At 42.8% G+C, this 19,169-nt stretch overlaps 1 protein-coding gene and 1 long non-coding RNA gene across 4 annotated transcripts in view; both read right to left on the bottom strand.

Annotated features, from left to right (window-relative positions):
• LOC119300668 (stromal 70 kDa heat shock-related protein, chloroplastic-like) overlaps window positions 1-3,820 on the bottom strand; it is an 8,306-nt gene extending 4,486 nt beyond the window's left edge. Inside the window, exons 1-3 of the mRNA XM_037577574.1 lie at window positions 3,185-3,820; window positions 2,047-2,299; window positions 1,330-1,409 (exon numbers count right to left, since the gene is read on the bottom strand). Of these exons, the coding sequence (XP_037433471.1) occupies window positions 1,330-1,409; window positions 2,047-2,299; window positions 3,185-3,688 (837 nt within the window). The 5' untranslated portion in view covers window positions 3,689-3,820. The remainder of the gene's footprint in view (window positions 1-1,329; window positions 1,410-2,046; window positions 2,300-3,184) is intronic.
• A 971-nt stretch (window positions 3,821-4,791) lies between these two features.
• On the bottom strand, window positions 4,792-19,133 carry LOC119300669. 3 transcript variants are annotated; one of them, XR_005146558.1, is made up of 5 exons: window positions 18,352-19,133; window positions 7,034-7,198; window positions 6,743-6,959; window positions 4,913-5,188; window positions 4,792-4,828 (listed from the first exon to the last, which is right to left on the bottom strand). It is a non-coding gene; the product is annotated as an uncharacterized LOC119300669 (long non-coding RNA). The 3 variants fall into 3 exon arrangements; XR_005146557.1 differs by having other exon boundaries at window positions 6,801-6,959; XR_005146559.1 differs by having other exon boundaries at window positions 6,801-6,959; window positions 18,356-19,133.
• Window positions 19,134-19,169: the final 36 nt, after the last annotated feature.

Raw genomic sequence — 19,169 nt, 5'->3', positions numbered from 1 at the left:
CCCTCACGCAAGTTTTGCGGCACCTTCCCCTTGCATCCTTCATGCTTCCTCGGTTGCAGCTCCCGCCGAAGCTGGTTCTAGCATTTCACACGACGTCGCCGCAGTTCCAGCACCAAACCCCTCGCTGGATGCAGCTCCAACCCTGGCCGCTGGCCGGCTCCAGCAAAAGGACGCCGCGTCGTAGCACCGACTCCTGCCGGTTTCAGCAACCTACATGGCCGGATGCAGCATCTGCATCGCCGGTTCCAACATCTACCAGCCACGGCCTCCCAGCAAGCGGTCTCCATGGTTGCATCATCGACATTGGCCGGTTCCAGCACTCAGTCACCACGTTTCCAGCATCGGGTATCGTTGTCTCCAGCCCTAGCGATTTGCCGGTTGCAGCACTTGTGGCCGCCGTGTCCAGCAATAGTGGCCGCTGTCTCCAACACCAGAGGGTTCTAGTTGCAGCACACGGTGCTGGGCGCGCGTTGCCTCCAGCACCGAGAGCGTCGCGCCATCCTGGCCCCCACATGGTATCCACCTTTGACTGGCCTGTGCAGCAGCAGCGCCCCAGGCCTCACAACGCTGACTAGGAGCTTGCGCGGGGCAGGGCGGTCGGCGGTGGGATGGATCTGCACTGGGCTGGGGTGATTCGGCCAGTGTGGAGAGAATTTGAGAGCCATTGGAGGGGATCGTTTGGGAGGAGACATGAATGGCTCACTAGAAAAAAGAGATTTAGATCGGAAGGGGGGAGATGTGTGGCCTCCACTTGGCACGTGGGTGGTGGCATGACGATAATGCCTGTGTCACGTGGGTAGTTGCGGGACGAACGATGAAACCTGATCCAGCGGCTCACACGCGACCTTCATGATGTTCAGCCAGCCAGCCGATGATACCCTAAAGTACAGATATATCTCTATCTCTACACCTATAAAAGACCCAGCTGGTGATGATGGTGTGTCTGCCATCCGATCTAAATCTAACGCATACCATGGTGTTTTCGCATAAACACCCCCACCAGTCTGCTCCTGATCTGCAAAGAAAAGCGTAGCCTCTCCAGACAAGTCCACCCCCCACCCCCCACCCCCCCCACCCTCCTCCCTCCACACCCAATCAAATAAGAGGAATAAATTTTGGGTTGAATCTAACATATTCTTAGTGATATATAGGATTGTTTCAAGTTCGTGAACATGTATTAGTCTATTTTGGATCTGTAGCAAGGCAGGGTACTTTGCTAGTTTGAGCAGGAAATTTGGTGTGTGCGCATCAAAATAGTGCATGATGAACTTTCACAAATTTTAAAATATGTGGTAATTTTCCAGGAACAATAGAAGAGGAATTACAAACCTTATCAAAGTCATCTCCACCTAAGTGTGTGTCCCCAGATGTGGAAAGCACCTCAAATACACCATCTCCAACCTCCAATACTGCAGAGTAATGTTGCTTCATCAGTAGTAAACTAGTAATTACCAGTGAAAAAACTAGCACGCTATTAGCATTTTGAGCAATGCCTCGCTGAATAAATCAATGTACAATGTCTCGCTAATAGCGCGATATAGCACGCCAATAGCATATTTTAAGGGCCACGCTATTTTTTACATTGGTAATTGCATCATGACCTTCTTACAAACCTCAGTGTAATTATTTTTAACACATAACAACAAAGAAAACTATCCAAGTAGACATTCAATATTTTGAGAGCTCTTATCCTGTCAACGTAAGTTCTAACAAATGCTTTTTATGAATTAACTAAAAGCTAATTCTATTTAGAAGTAGCTCTTGTCAATGAGTGGTGGAATATATTGCTCCGATCAAGGATTCATAGATATTATTCTCTGACTGGAGCATGTAAAAGCAACACACTTCTAGATAAACCATTTTTGCTTTACAAATCAAACCAAACAGGACAAAACATTGCCATTTTCAGTATTGAAATTCCACCCATGATTCATCTAAAAAGTTCTTTTATGGTAATATATGAGAGTGATATGATTATCCAAGTGGTTCAGAATTTATAGCAGTAATAAATGTAAAAGATAAAAACAATTTGGTATTCTGCCATACCAGAGACATCAAAAGTACCGCCACCCAAGTCAAACACTAGAATCGTTTCATTGTTTTTCTTCTCAAAACCATAAGCAAGAGATGCAGCAGTTGGCTCATTTATAATGCGCAGAACTTCCAGCCCTGCAATACGGCCAGCATCCTTTGTTGCTGTTCTCTGCGAGTCATTGAAGTACGCTGGAACGGTAACCACCGCTTTTGTAATTTTGTCATTCAGAAACTTAGATGCATCATCCACCAATTTCCTCAATACCTGAAAAGGTATAAATGTACCGTAGAAGCCAAATAAGTCACTCACATTCGAATCATGTATAGCATCAGTCCATAAATTCACATGGTTATGTCAACTTAGGTCTCAGAAGTTAAACATGAGATATGCACATTTTAGGTCCCTAGACTTGTATGGGTACAAAGAAAAGGGTCCACACCTGACTAAACTTTACTCCCTCCGTCCCATAATATAAGAACGTTTTTGACACTAGTCTAGTGTCAAAAACGTTCTTATATTATGGGACGGAGGGAGTAACAATTAGCATAACGGGTGTTGCAAGACAATGGACATAACTGAAGCAGTGACCTCTCATAAATAAATTGCCAAAGCGGTAGATGGTTTTCACTTTCAGTGAGATTTCGGTGAAATTCACTGAATTTCAGTAATTTCAGCAGACACTGAAATATTACGTTTTGGCCAAAATATTTCAGCAATTTCAGTATAGCACAACAATTCCAATATTTTTCAAAATATTTTTTAAATTTTTCAAATTTTTAATTGAATTCAAGTGAATATTTCGGTCATTTGGCTGAAATGGAAACTGAAATTCACTGAATTTCAGTGATTTCGGTTGGTGCTGAAATTTTTCTGAAACTGAAATTGAAAACCATCCCGGTAGCAATTCAAAATATTCACAGAAATGAAAATATCAGCACTTCATATACCATTGGAAACGTTAACTCATCCAAGACATAATAAGTTAACTAATTGCCTCATCTTTTCTTATTATAAAGGGATCCCTATTATAAACGAAGAAATAGTCTTTAACATCATCAATGGAGGAGGACAATATGGAATTCCAATGACAATCGAACACATTGCCTCCTTATGTTAAGCTACAATAATAAATAAGAAAAGGGAAATTACCTGCGCGGATATCTCTTCCGCTGCGAACTGCTTGCCGATAGCAGGGCAGTCGAGCTTGACGTTTCCGTTCTCATCGCGCACAACGTTATACGAGACCTGCTTGGCCTCGTCATCTACCTCAGCCATCTTGCGTCCAATGAAGCGCTTGACGGAGAAGAAGGTGTTCTCCGGGTTGACGACGGCCTGCCTCTTGGCAATCTGGCCCACTAGCCGTTCTCCTCCCTTGGTGTACGCCACCACCGACGGCGTCGTCCGCTGGCCCTCGGCGTTGGTGATCACCGTCGGCTTACCGCCCTCCATCGCCGCGACGGCGGAGTTGGTGGTGCCCAGGTCGATTCCCACCACCTTCTCGCACGTCACCCGCATCGCCAACCCGCGCGGCCTCCCGCCACGAGCAACCCGCATCTGCAGGGGCATGACCGCCGGCCGCCGCCGGCTCACGAAGAGAGAGCACGACGGGGAGGCGCCAGCCATCGCGCTGACCTGGGAAGTGAAGGTAGCCATGGCGCGGGTTCGTTACGTAAACCCTAACCCTAGTGAAGGATTCAGGCGGCGATGGCCCGGAGGGGATGGAGAGCGAGGGGGGCGGAAGGAGGAGACGTTTCAGAGAGGAAGAGAAGATAAGACGGGGAGAGAGTTTTATACTGTAGAGGTGGGTATCGGTTGCTGACGAGTTCCTTTTTCTTTTATAAGGCGTAACCTGCTTTTCTGCGTTCGCTATGCGAACACGAAGGATAAGGCCCTCGTTTGATTTGCAGGATCTCTAGTTGCACACTTGCAACGCACCTAAATATTTAGGCAATATATTAATTACATGTGTTGCACGTTAATATTTAAAATATATATTAATTATACGTGGATATTAAGTATATTATTGTTTGTGTATTAATTTTATAATTAGTGCAATATTTGATATGATATTAACTACATGTTAAACACGTTGAACGTTAGTCATTAAGCAGTTTAGGTCGTTGGATTCATTAGTTTGATGGACTAGATCAGTTGAATCTGCTCCTTTAGATCTTTTTATATTTGTATCTTACTCCTAATGGAGCAGTTGGTAGTCTCCGCCGATCAATTTTCGTCCTATCAGAAACAGTTTTTTTTCGTCCTCAATCCGACCTCCCACCATCCTCAATCCCACCTCCCACCAGCGCCGAACCAATAAAAAAACAATGCCCACGCGAGGTTCCTACAGGCTTGATTCCCACCTCCCACACGGCCGATCTAGAAAAAAACCGGGGAAAAAATCTACGAAAATAGACCTACGAAAATAAACCAACACTAGGGAATTGGTCGCACGTACTCGCACCCCACCCCACCCCACGCCACGCACGATCCCCTCACCGTCGCCCTTCTCCGGACCGCCGCCATCGCCGCTCTGGATCGCCGCCGTCTGGATCGCCATCGCCGCCGCCGTCTCTCCGGATTGCTGCCCCAGCCACCGCCGTCGTTGCCGTCTCTCCGGATCGCCGTCCCCGCCGGCGCCGCCGTCTAGATCGCTGCTGCCGTATCTCCGGATCGCAGCCACCGCCGACGTCTGGATCGTCGCCGCCGTCACACAGAAGACAGTGCAGGAGCTGCCGCCGCCGCCCGCCGCCCGCCCCCCATCTCCTCCCCTGATCCAACTAAACATCCCGTAAACTGAAAAGGTGGGTGATCGGTTAGGATGTTGCAGCAACTAACAAGGAGGGGCGGACGCGTGAACGAGATGGGAAGACAACTCACTTTGCCCCTCCTCCAAGCACATCAGCGACTCTTCGAGCGTGAATGAGATTCTTATATACCATTGCTGCATCCTGTTGCACACATGCAATTCTATTGTTTTGTGTAAGAGCCATTGACTTTTGTGGAGAAGTTCGCGTCACGGTGGAATTCTGCTGTCAAGGTCGCCATGTCGGCGAGCTCGTTGGCGTCGTACTGCCCCAACAGAAGCGCCATCGGGTCGGCGGCGCGGCTGGGGGCTGCAACCATGGATGGTGGAAATTGTGGGTCCTGCAAAATCTGTACGTGGGTTAGGATAACAGGTTGAGCCATTTGTTCCTCTACAGTCAAACGCTTGATTGGGATGTTCTATCCATGATGGGGTAGGTTTGCACTATTCAATTTCGCAATGTGTCGTTTCTGCCATATACTCCCTCCGTTCCAAAAGATATAAAAAGGAAGTTGTTCAAAGCAGTGCATCACTTCCGATGGCAAAGAACAAATTGACATTACAAGCCTGATTGAGACTTACAATACACTAACACTTTTAACAAGCTGCGACCACTAATATTATAGTTTAGTACAATCATATTCCTTAAGTATTATAGCCCAGAAAGCCAGATTATAGTCGTCGCCACATTAATCAAATTCTTGTCTTGAGCAATATAGATAGATAAATAACAATAGCAACTATGTTGTTTTTTGCAATTACAATATAATTAATCTGCAAAGACAACCGACATTGCTCAGAACACCGCATCCCCGGCCTACTCTCTCTTCATCCGTCAATGCTCATGTGCTCCGACCCTCCCCGACACCTCCCAGCAAGCAGCAGAGTCTTTCTTGTTCGAGCTCCACCGAAACACTACTAACCAAGGTTTCTACTCCTTAAAACAATTCTCAATTGATACCAAATAGAAGGTAGGAAGGGCACTTTGTATGAATGACCATCCTTTGGAAAATTTGGCTAAACAACACTTTGTATGACAAAATAAGTAATAAGCAGATTGAGTGCATGCATTGAAGATGGAGACAGGATGACTACATATAGACACATACAAAACATCTAGAGGACATCAGGCATAGTATAGTTAGCTTGCTACTCCCACCCCTGCTATTTCAAATATTCTTGCCATCAGGCAATGGTCATTTAATGTCAGGGAACTGCCATTCCATAGGTGCGTATGGGGAATCAAATTGTGCTATACATGTCAAACACCATCCCAGGAGACTGAATGTGTAGCACATATGATGGGTATACATGTACCTCCAGGTATATGTTCAACTACAAATTTAGCTATACATGTCAAGCACCATCACATGAGACTGAATGTGTTGCAGAACCGATGGAAGGGACCAGTGTTGACGACTATGACCCAGCTGTTATACCCGTAGCGGACGAAGTTGACAAGATTTACCCAAGTAGTCCAAGTTTTAAGGCTGTGCAAATATACAGAGCTTATTTTTATGTGTTTTATGTGATCATTCATACCTAACAGACTTGTGACTTGTAGTTGAACATATTACTCCATCGGAACGGATCATACTTGAACAGGCTGATGGTGATAGCACATATGTTCATCAACCTTCCCATTTGATTTCGGGTGAGTATTCTTTTGCTAAAGGGTTAAGACCATATGCCTACAAATTTGCCTTATTTCGGACCAATGTTTGTTATGTTTACATGATGCAGACAACCCAACGATCTCATTCCTATATAATGGAGATTCGTTGCCGGCTCCCAGTAATCTGACACGAAATTATGCGACAGATGTACCATGAAATTATGCACACGAAATTATTAATGCTTGCTACAGAAGATGAGAACAGTCGGAAAGAATATAAAGTACTAACATTGACAAGGGAGAACATCAGCTTGTGAGAAATAAGGAAGGACAAGAGGTAAGTTCACCATCTCAGGCTTGCAAGTAATGTCATGTTGATATACGAATATCGTTAAATCTTCAGTAGGATCTGATAGTCTTTTAGGCGATAAAGTACGCATGGGCTTCTTCTGACTGCAAATTATCAGCTCACAAACCGGAACGCCAACATGAAGACATGTTATTCCCTGAAAAATCAAATCGCGATCAATATATTGTTCACCCAGACAAGCAACAAGATAGCTTATAAAGTTATACTAACCAAGTTCTTTTGAATTATTCTTTTACATTCAGTACACCCTACAACTAATTTCTTCTCATAACCACACAAGTCGGTGAGCCTCTTGGCCAGGTGATCGTCAATAGCGTTATTAGCTATGTCAGTGGGGTAGGGCACCGTCTCATTTTGTATGAGTTCTTCCAGACTCTGAGAAATAAACATATAATAATGGATTTAAAAATCTTGTCAGATATGATGCAGTGTCTAAATCATGAGAAGAAGCAGGGTAATGCAATGCTAAGATACATTAATTGTAATCACTAACTACTCATGTTGATTATTTAAATTGAATTTTTTTTACCCTCTTTAATTGGTAGCAAGGAATATTGCCCTTAGTTTGCATGATAAATCACTTGGAGGTGCTTCGGAAAATCTTTTTAGAGCACTGGAGACAACCTTTATCAATAAATAAACATCTTTTTTTGTGCTTAGGCATGAAAGAACCATTGCCAATCCTTCTATTGTAACAACACCTGTAGTAGAACCAAATCTAAGAGAAGATGGCTGGACCAACTTGTTTGTAGCATGGTTGTGGGATGCACAAACCGGGAACAGTGGGATTTATGTTAAGCTGACTAGAATTGGTGGAGTAGGTTGGTGATTAATTGGGCTTGGGCAACCAAATTACTCCAAGTTACTCATAGCACCAAGTCCTACTCCAAGAGCTTCATGTGCTAAAATACTGAAGCTTCATGTGCTATAATTTAATTATAATTACTGCAAGCATAAGCTACAGAAAACATAAGGACCAAAAAGTTGCTTCAAGTGGGTACAATTATAAACTCACTCACATAACAAGTTACTTCATGTCATCAAGTCCTACAGTACTACTGAAGGAAATATGCCCTATAGGCAATAATAAAGTTATTATTTATTTCCTTATTTTATGATAAATTTTTATTATTCATGCTAGAATTGTATTAATCGGAAACATAATACATGTGTGAATACATAGACAAACATAGTGTCACTAGTATGCCTCTACTTGACTAGCTCGTTGAATCAGTGATGGTTATGTTTCCTAACCATAGACATGAGTTGTCATTTGATTAACGGGATCACATCATTAGAGAATGATGTGATTGACTTGACCCATCAGTTAGCTTAGCACGATGATCGTTTAGTTTGTTGCTATTGCTTTCTTCATGACTTATACATGTTCATATGACTATGAGATTACGCAACTCCCGTTTACCGGAGGAACACTTTGTGTGCTACCAAACGTCACAACGTAACTGGGTGATTATAAAGGTGCTCTACAGGTGTCTCCGAAGGTACTTGTTGAGTTGGCGTATTTCAAGATTAGGATTTGTCACTCCGATTGTCGGAGAGGTATCTCTGGGCCCACTCGGTAATGCACATCACTATAAGCCTTGCAAGCATTGTAACTAATGAGTTAGTTGCGGGATGATGTATTACGGAACGAGTAAAGAGACTTGCCGGTAACGAGATTGAACTAGGTATTGAGATACCGATGATCGAATCTCGGGCAAGTAACATACCGATGACAAAGGGAACAACTTATGTTGTTATGCGATTTGACCGATAAAGATCTTCGTAGAATATGTGGGAGCCAATATGAGCATCCAGGTTCCGCTATTGGTTATTGACCGGAGACGTGTCTCGGTCATGTCTACATAGTTCTCGAACCCGTAGGGCCCGCACGCTTAAAGTTTTATGACAGTTATATTATGAGTTTATGTGATTTGATGTACCGAAGGTAGTTCGGAGTCCCGGATGAGATCTGGGACATGACGAGGAGTCTCGAAATGGTCGAGACGTAAAGTTCGATATATTGGAAAACTATATTCGGACATCGGAAAGGTTCCAAGTGATTCGGGTATTTTCGGAGTATCGGGGAGTTACGGGAATTTACCAGGAGAAGTATTGGGCCTTATTGGGCCATACGGGAATAGAGGAGAGAGGCCAAAAGGAAGGAGGCGCACGCCCCCCTCTGGTTCGAATTGAACAAGGGGTGCAACCCCCTTTTCCTTCTCCCTCTCTCCCTCTTTCCTTCTCTCTTACTCCGGAAAGGAAAGAGGAATCCTACTAGGACTTGGGAGTCCTAGTAGGACTCCCCACACTTGGCGCGCCCCTCTAGGGCCGGCCTCTCCCTCCCTCCTTTATATACAGGGGCAGGAGGCACCTCTAGACACAACAATTGATCTATTGGATCTCTTAGCCGTGTGCGGTGCCCCCCTTCACCATAGTCCACCTCGATAATATCGTAGCGGTGCCTAGGCGAAGCCCCGCGTCGGTAGAACATTGATACGTCTCTAACATATCTATAATTTTTTATTGCTCTATGCTATATTATTTATTGTTTTGGACATTATTGGGCTTTATTGTACACTTTTATATTATTTTTGGGACCAACCTACTAACCGGAGGCCCAGCCCAGAATTGCTGTTTTTTTTGCCTATTTTAGGGTTTCGAAGAAAAGAAATATCAAACGGAGTCCAAACGGAATGAAACCTTCGGGAACATGATTTTCTCACTGAACATGATCCAGGAGACTTGGACCCTATGTCAAGCAACCAACAGGGAGGCCACAAGGTAGGGGGCGCGCCTACCCCCCCCCCCCAAGCGCGCCCTCCACCCTCGTGGGCCCCCTGTTGCTCCACCGACGTACTTCTTCCTTCTATATATATCTACGTACCCCCAAACGATCAGAGATGGATCCAAAACCCTAATTCCACCGCCGTAACTTTCTGTATCCACGAGACCCATCTTGGGGCATGTTCTGGAGCTTCGCCGGAGGGGGCATCGATCACGGAGGGCTTCTACATCAACACCATAGCCTCTCCGATGAAGTGTGAGTAGTTTATCTCAGACCTACGGGTCCATAGTTATTAGCTAGATGGCTTCTTCTCTCTTTTTGGATCTCAATACAAAGTTCTCCCCCTCTCTTGTGGGGATCTATTCGATATAATCTTCTTTTGCGGTGTGTTTGTTGAGACCGATGAATTGTGGGTTTATGATCAAGTTTATTATGAACAATATTTGAATCTTCTCTGAATTCTTTTATGTATGATTGGTTATCTTTGCAAGTCTCTTCGAATTATCAGTTTGGTTTGACCTACTAGATTGATCTTTCTTGCAATGGGAGAAGTGCTTAGCTTTGGGTTCAATCTTGTGGTGTCCTTTCCCAGCAGTGGCGGAGCCAGGAAAAATTAGGAGCTGGGGCGGACTGTAAGCTAACTAAAAAGGTAGAGAGTTGCAATCGAATAATGGGAATTACAAAGGAGCTCCTAGGTGCTCCACACCCCTATATAAATATTAAATTTTAAAAATAGCATTTTTTTTAGAATTAGAGGATATTAAGTCTGGGTGCCCGATCTCCTCCCGTGTGAAGTTTCATGAAAAAAAATCAGGAAGCGTATCCGTGGCAAAGGAATATAGTCCAAACTAAAAGCTAACCATACAGTTTTTCCCTATACATAGGGATTTTTTGTCTTTTTTGCCACAGATACATTTCCTGGTATTTTTTATGGAATTTCACCCGAAAGTAGATTGTACACCCAAGGTTTGATATCCCAAAATTCTAGTACTGTTTTCCAAATTTCTCGGTATTTTTTAAGCTCAATGTTCATATAGGGGGATGGACACCCCGGTGCTACAAATCATCTTTCTCGAATATTTGGTGCATATTATGTAACTATAAGCATTAAACTAGAGAACCATAGATTTCAATCGGAATAAGCTCAATGTTGTTGGCAACATAAACTAAGGTTGGTTCCTGGTATGCAACATTTGAATTCTCAATACTTGATTTAGGAATTAAAAAACTTTCTCATATGAAATCACAATTAATATGGATCGGAGGATTAAGATTAAAATTCAATTATTTGGAATAATTGAACTAACTAACACTAATTAGGTTAGAGGAACCGAGAAAAAAAATACCTAAGCAAAGCGGAGATCGATTTTTCTTCAATGAGCGTGCTTGGAACAATCAATGATGGAATCCCCAATTGCCTACATTACTGCAAGTTACAAATATTAAAAAATCCCCCAAATCCGAGGAGTGAAATCTGATGCCACAAATTGTACGCATCAATCCAGGCTAAGAAGGACCAGTCACCTGAAAAATCGAAGCATCAATCTCTGGGCACGAATGGTTGGGAGGAGGCACCGTTGACTGCCGGCCTGCCACCTTTCCTGGGAGGCGCTGCACCAGTTCCTGGCGACTGCCCCTGCGAAACTGCTACTGCCGGGCGACTCGAGCCGTCGCAATAGATCGAGGTGGAGGCGACAAGCACGAAACGAGGAGACGTGGTTTGCCTTGCGACGTGCAACCTTTGGGCCTAGGATTAGGAAGTTTACTTCCTAGATGGGCTTAGAAGTAGACCTAGCAAGGCCCACGGACTATTTGCCCGGGCAGATCACGATAATTAGTACCTGACTAATAGCCTCGATTAGACGTCAGCTTGCAGGTGAGCCCGGGCAGCTGCCCCGGGTCGCCGGGTACTGCCTCCGCCACTGTTTCCCCATGACAGTAGGGGTAGCAAGGCACGTATTGTATTATTGCCATCGAGGATAACAAGATGAGTTTTTTATCATATTGCATGAATTTATCCCTCTACATCATGTCATCTTGCTTAAGGCGTTATTCTGTTCTGATGAACTTAATACTCTAGATACATGATGGATAGCGGTCGATGTGTGGAGTAATAGTAGTAGATGCAGGCAGGAGTCGGTCTACTTGTCTTGGACGTGATGCCTATATACATGATCATACCTAGATATTCTCATAACTATGCTCAATTCTGTCAATTGCTCAACAGTAATTCGTTCACCCACCGTAAAATATCTATGCTCTTGAGAGAAGCCACTAGTGAAACCTATGCCCCTCGGGTCTATTTTCATCATATTAATCTTTCAATACTTAGTTATTTTCATTGCCTTTTATTTTACTTTGCATCTTTATCATAAAAATACCAAAAATATTATCTTATCATATCTATCAGATCTCACTCTCGTAAGTGACCGTGTAGGGATTGACAACCCCTTATCGCGTTGATTGCGAGGATTTATTTGTTTTGTGTAGGTGCGAGGGACTCGCGCGTAGCGTCCTACTGGATTGATACCTTGGTTCTCAAAAACTAAGGGAAATACTTATACTACTCTGCTGCATCACCCTTTCCTCTTCAAGGGAAAACCAACGCAAGTGCTCAAGAGGTACCAAGAAGGATTTCTGGCGCCGTTGCTGGGGAGGTCTACGCAAAAATCAACATACCAAGTACCCATCACATACCCTTATCTCCCGCATTACATTATTTGTCATTTGCCTCTCGTTTCCCTCTCCCCCACTTCACCCTTGCCATTTTATTCGCCATCTCTCTCTATCCTCCCTCTCTTTCTCTATTTTCTTCTTTTTGCCCGCTCCCCGTTTGCTTGTCGTTATGGCGAGTCCTCTATCTTCTTCGTTGTCTCCCGAGAATGAAGTTCTAAATTTTAAGCAAAGGGAGGGAGAAAATCTAAAAGACGCTTGGTATAGAATTTTGCTCAAAATAGATCTACCAGGAAGCAATCTACTTCCGTTCTTCTTCGCAATTTTTATGTAGGCGTTACTCCTTGGCACAGATATATCCTTGATACCATTACCGGAGGGAACTTCTTGGGTAGCCATACTTTTGATTCTTACAATGCTATGATAGATTTGTTTGGCTCACCACCTCTTTTGGTTAATGAAACTATGTTAACTTTGAAGCATGTAATGCAAAAACTTGAAATTATTGAAAATAAAGTTGCTACCGTTGAGTTAATTAAAAATTTCGATAAAAAGATCCACAACCAAATTACCCAATATGTATCTAAAGTAGGAGTAACTTTGAAAAATATTAAAGAGAAGGAACCTATAGTTAATGAAAGAATAAATCATGATTCCACTAGAATCGATAAACTTGAGGGTATCATTACCAACTTGGGAACCGCTTTTTCTTCCGTAAAGAATACTCCAAGTCCTTCAACTAAAATTGCCAAGCTTATGTATGTTCCTAGAAATAAAGGTGAATCCTCTAGCAAAGGAACTGCGGATCTCAAATATATAAGTGTTCACCCTAATCTCTTTTGCTATCATTAAGGAACCATTTGCTGCCAATGATTTTTTCGATCTTGTGCCTAAAAGTTTAATAATCAATAAAATTAAAGAAATTCCTAAGGACGGTAGATGCCTCATTGAAGAATTACCTATCAAAGATGGCAACACCTAGATCTATCCTTGCTTTTTATGCCTAGCTAGGGGCGTTAAATGATAACGCTTGTTGGGAGGCAACCCAACTTTATTTTTATTTCTTGCTTTTTGTTCATGTTTAGTAATAAATAATTTATCTAGCCTCTGTTTTGTTTGTGTTTTTTGTGTTTAATTAGTGTTTGTGCTAAGTAGAACCGTTGGGAAGACTTAGGGAAAGTCTTGTTAATCTTGCTGTAAAAACAGAAACTTTAGCGCTCACGAGAACTGGTGCCATTTTTATTGGAAAGTGCTATTTAGTTAATTCTTTTTGCAAATGATTAATAGATAAATTCCTCACGTCCAGCAATTTATTTTAGAATTTTTGGGGTTCCATATCTTGCGTTAGCTACAGATTACTACAGACTGTTCTGTTTTTGACAGATTCTGTTTTTCGTGTGTTGTTTGCTTATTTTGATGAATCTATGGCTAGTAAAATAGTTTATAAACCATATAGAAGTCGAAATACAGTATGTTTAACACCAATATAAATAAATAATGAGTTCATTGCGGTACCTTGAGGTGGTCTTTTATTTTCTTTCGCTAACGGAGCTCACGAAATTTTTTTCTTTAAGTTTTGTGTTGTGAAGTTTTCAAGTTTTGGGTAAGATTTGATGGATTATGGAACAAGGAGTGGCAAGAGCCTAAGCTTGGGGATGCCCATGCCACCCCCAAGATAATCTAAGGACACCTAAAAGCCAAATCTTTGGGATGCCCCGGAAGGCATCTCCTCTTTCGTCTACTCTATCGGTAACTTTACTTGGAGCTATATTTTTATTCACCACATGATATGTGTTTTGCTTGGAGCGTCTTGTATGATTTGAGTCTTTATTTGTTAGTTTACCACAATCATCTTCGCTGTACACACCTTTTGAGAGAGACACACATTATTCAGAAATTATTAGAATACTCTATGTGCTTCACTTATATCTTTTGAGTTATATAGTTTTGCTCTAGTACTTCACTTATATCTTTTAGAGCACGGTGGTGGATTTGTTTTATAGAAACTATTAATCTCTCGTGCTTCACTTAGGTTATTTTGAGAGTCTTAAATAGCATGATAATTTGCTTAAATAATCCTTATATGCTAGGTATATAAAATTAATAATCAAAATTCTCTTATGAGTGTTGAATACTATGAGAAGTTTGATGCTTGATAATTGTTGAGATATGGAGATGGTGATATTAGAGTCATGCTAGTTGAGTAGTTGTGAATTTGAGAAATAATTGTGTTAAAGTTTGTAATTCACGTAGCATGCACGTATGGTGAACCGTTATGTGATGAAGTCGAAGCATGATTTATTTATTGATTGTCTTCCTTATGAGTGGCGGTCAGGGACGAGCGATGGTCTTTTCCTATCAATCTATCCCCCTAGGAGCATGCACGTAATACTTTGCTTTGATAACTTGTAGATTTTTACAATAAGTATGTGAGTTCTTTATGACTAATGTTGAGTCCATGTATTATACGCACTCTCACCTTTCCACCATTGCTAGCCTCTCTAATACCGCGCACCTTTCGCCGGTATCATACACCCACTATATACCTTCCTCAAAACATCCACCATACCTACCTATCATGGCATTTTCATAGCCATTCCGAGATATATTGCCATATAACTTTTCACCGTTTCGTTTATCATGACACGCTCCATCATTATCATATTGCTTTACATGATTATGTAGTTGACATCGTATTTGTGGCAAAGCCACCATTTATAATTCTTTCATACATGTCACTCATGAGTCACTGCATATCCCGGTACACCGCCGGAGGCATTCATATAGATCCATATATTGTTCTAAGTATCGAGTTCTAATTCTTGAGTTGCAAGAAAATAAAAGTGTGATGATCATGAATATTAGAGCATTGTCCCAGTGAGGAAAGGATGATGGAGACTATGATTCCCCCACAAATTGGGATGAGACTCCGGACGAAAAAAAGAGGCCATAAAAAAAAGAAAAGGCCCAAATAAAAAAATATGAGAAAAGAGAGAAGGGACAATGCTACTATATTTTTACCACACTTGGGCTTCAAAGTAGTACCATGATCTTTATAGTAGAGAGTCTCCTTTGTTATCACCTTCATATACTAGTGGGAATTTTTCATTATAGAACTTGACTTGTATATTTCAATGACGGGCTTCCTCAAAATGCCCTAGGTCTTCATGAGCAAGCAAGTTGGATGCACACCCACTTAGTTTCTTTTATTGAGCTTTCATGCATTTATAGATGTAGTGCATCCATTGCATGGCAATCCCTACTCACTCACATTGATATCTATTGATGGGCATCTTCATAGCCCATTGATACGCCTAGTTGATGTGAGATTATCTTCTCCCTTTTTGTCTTCTCCACAACCACCATTCTATTCCATCTATAGTGCTATGTCCATGGCTCACGCTCATGTATTGCGTGAAGATTGAAAAAGTTTGAGAACATTAAAAGTATGAAACAATTGCTTGGCTTGTCATCGGGATTGTGCATGATTTGAATACTTTCTGTGGTGAAGATGGAGCATCGCCAGACTATATGATTTTGTAGGGATAACTTTCTTTAACCATGTTATTTTGAGAAGACATAATTGCTTAGTTTGTATGCTTGAAGTATTATTATTTCTATGTTAATATTAAACTTTTGTCTTGAATCTTTCGGATTTGAATACATACCACAATTAAGAAGAATTACATAAAAATTATGCCAAATAACATTTCACATCAAAAGTTCTGTTTTTATCATTTACCTATTCGAGGACGAGCAGGAATTAAGCTTGGTGATGCTTGATACGTCTCCAACGTATCTATAATTTTTGATTGCTCCATGTTATATTATCTACTGTATTGGACATTATTGGGCTTTATTACACACTTTTATATTATTTTTGAGACTAACCTACTAACCGGAGGCCCAGCCCAGAATTGCTGTTTTTTGCCTATTTTAAGGTTTCGAAGAAAAGGAATATCAAATGAAGTCCAAACGGAATGAAACCTTCAGGAACGTGATTTTCTCACCGAACATGATCCAGGAGACTTGGACCCTACGTTAAGCAACCAACAGGGAGACCACGAGGTAGGGGGGCGCGCCTACCCCCCAGGCGCGCCCTCCACCCTCGTGGGCCCCCTATTGCTCCACCGACGTACTTCTTCCTCCTATATATATCTACGTACCCCCAAACGATCAGAGATGAAGCCAAAACCCTAATTCCACCGCCGTAACTTTTTGTATCCACGAGATCCCATCTTAGGACCTGTTTCGGAGCTCCGCCGGAGGGGGCATCGATCACGAAGGGCTTCTACATCAACACCATAGCCTCTCCGATGAAGTGTGGGTAGTTTACCTCAGACCTACGAGTCCATAGTTATTAGCTAGATGGCTTCTTCTCTCTTTTTGGATCTCAATACAAAGTTCTCCCCCTCTCTTGTGGAGATCTATTCGATGTAATCTTCTTTTGTGGTGTGTTTGTTGAGACCGATGAATTGTGGGTTTATGATCAAGTTTATCTATGAACAATATTTGAATCTTCTCTGAATTCTTTTATGTATGATTGGTTATCTTTGCAAGTCTCTTCGAATTATCAGTTTTGTTTGACCTACTATATTGATCTTTCTTGCAATGGGAGAAGTGCTTAGCTTTGGGTTCAATTTTGCGATGTCCTTCCTCAGTGACAGTAGGGGCAGCAAGGCACGTATTGTATTGTTTCCATCGAGGATAGATGGGGTTTTCATCATATTGCATGAATTTATCCCTCTACATCATGTCATCTTGCTTAAGACGTTACTCTGTTCTTATGAACTTAATACTCTAGATGCATGATGGATAGCGGTCGATGTGTGGAGTAATAGTAGTAGATGCAGGCAGGAGTCGGTCTACTTGTCTTGAACGTGATGCCTATATACATGATCATACCTAGATATTCTCAATTCTGTCAATTGCTCAACAGTAATTCGTTCACCCACTGTAAAATATCTATGCTCTTGAAAGAAGCCACTAGTGAAACATATGGCCACCTGGTCTATCTTCATCATATTAATCTTCCAATACTTAGTTATTTTCATTGCCTTTTATTTTACTTTGCATCTTTATCATAAAAATACCAAAAATATTATCTTATCATATCTATCAGATCTCACGCTCGTAAGTGACCGTGTAGGGATTGACAACCCCTTATCGCGTTGGTTGCGATGATTTATTTGTTTTGTGTAGGTGCGAGGGACTCACGCGCAGCCTCCTACTGGATTGATACCTTGGTTCTCAAAAACTGAGAGAAATACTTATGCTACTCTGCTGCATCACCCTTTCCTTTTCAAGGGAAAACCAACGCAAGTGCTCAAGAGGTAGCAAACATCATCATCGTCACTACGCCGTTGTGCTGACGGAACTCTCCCTCAAAGCTCGGCTGGATCGGAGTTCGAGGGACGTCATCGAGCTGAACGTGTGCTGAACTCGAAGGTGTTGTACATTCGATACTTAATCGGTTGGATCGTGAAGACGTACGACTACATCAACTGTGTTGTGCAAACGCTTCCGTTTTCGGTCTACGAGGGTACATGGACACACTCTCCCCTCTCGTTGCTATGCATTACCATGATTTTGCGTGTGCGTAGGAATTTTTTTGAAATTACTACGTTCCCCAACAACTATTGCTCCACTTGCTACTCCTGCTTGGAAGAAAACAACAAGTAGTCCGACACTACTCCATTTTAAGCACTCCTGAACATTTTGAAACAGATTACTCCTGTTGCGTTTGCTACACTAAAACAACAGCATGTCCTGAACATTTTACTCAATTTTAAGCACTGCTGCTTGGAACAAAACAGTAGCAAGTCCTCCAAACTGAATCACTAAATCACCGAATATAATCCCACAATGTGAGTACTACAGCAGCAGCATCACCTTATGTGAATTTCAGTACTACTACAGCAACAGCATCTCATTAAGATGAAGCATACTCCAACCATGATGATACTAGGGGGCTAATTTCTTTACTACTCCAACCATGGAGTACTTGAGCAAAGATGACTGAAAGAGTACAGAGCAGGAATTGCTGAATTTCAGTACAGAGCAATACCTACTTGAGCAAAGATGACTGAAAGAACCTGATGACATTTATTCCATGGGGTGTACTCAAGAGTGGACGACTGGTACTTGAGCAGTACAGAGCAGCACCTACTTCAGCAAAAATGGAGTAATTGTGGAAGAAAGCGAACTGAATTTGAGTACAGAGCAGGACGACAGATACTTGACTTGCAGGATGAAGCATACTCCGCTCGGTCTAGGATGAAGAAGAGACCAAGGCAAAGAGAACCAGCTCGTCGGGGATCTGCTCTGCTCTGCTAGATCGAGAGGACCAACTTGTTTTGGTGGTGCCGACCTCCACGCCCCTGCCAGCCACCTGCACGACGCACGGGGTCGGCATCTTCTTCCGCTCGGCGCTGGCGTCCAGCAACGACGACGACATCGTGACGCAGCTTGGCGGCGGCGACACCGAGTACATCGAGTCAATCGACGTCCACGCCACTTGCGGGGCCGCTACCACGATGGGCCCTGATGCCGCCCCGCTCGCTGCCTTCTTGGGGCTCTTCTCGGCGCGTAGGTTGACCTAGCGGCCTGCCGATGCTGCGGTAGGGGCAGGAGACGGCGGATCCACCCGCCGGGAAGTAAAAACTGAGATCTTGGAAGGGGCGACGGCGACGGGGCAAACGGAGAGGCAGAGGCGAAGCGTGCGAGGGAGAGGCGGCGGCGGCGAGCTAGGTATTCAGTGAGCAAGCAAGAGAGTGGGGGAGCCAGCGAGAGGTGGGAGGGCAGTTTAGGAAACAACCAAAAAAGTTGTACGTGACGAATTTTGCACTAGAAACGTAGAACGACAACTATTTCGGAACGAAGGGA

The sequence above is a fragment of the Triticum dicoccoides genome, chromosome 5A, assembly GCF_002162155.2.
Source record: "Triticum dicoccoides isolate Atlit2015 ecotype Zavitan chromosome 5A, WEW_v2.0, whole genome shotgun sequence".
NCBI lineage: Eukaryota > Viridiplantae > Streptophyta > Magnoliopsida > Poales > Poaceae > Triticum > Triticum dicoccoides.
This window is presented reverse-complemented; position numbering and strand designations above follow the sequence as displayed.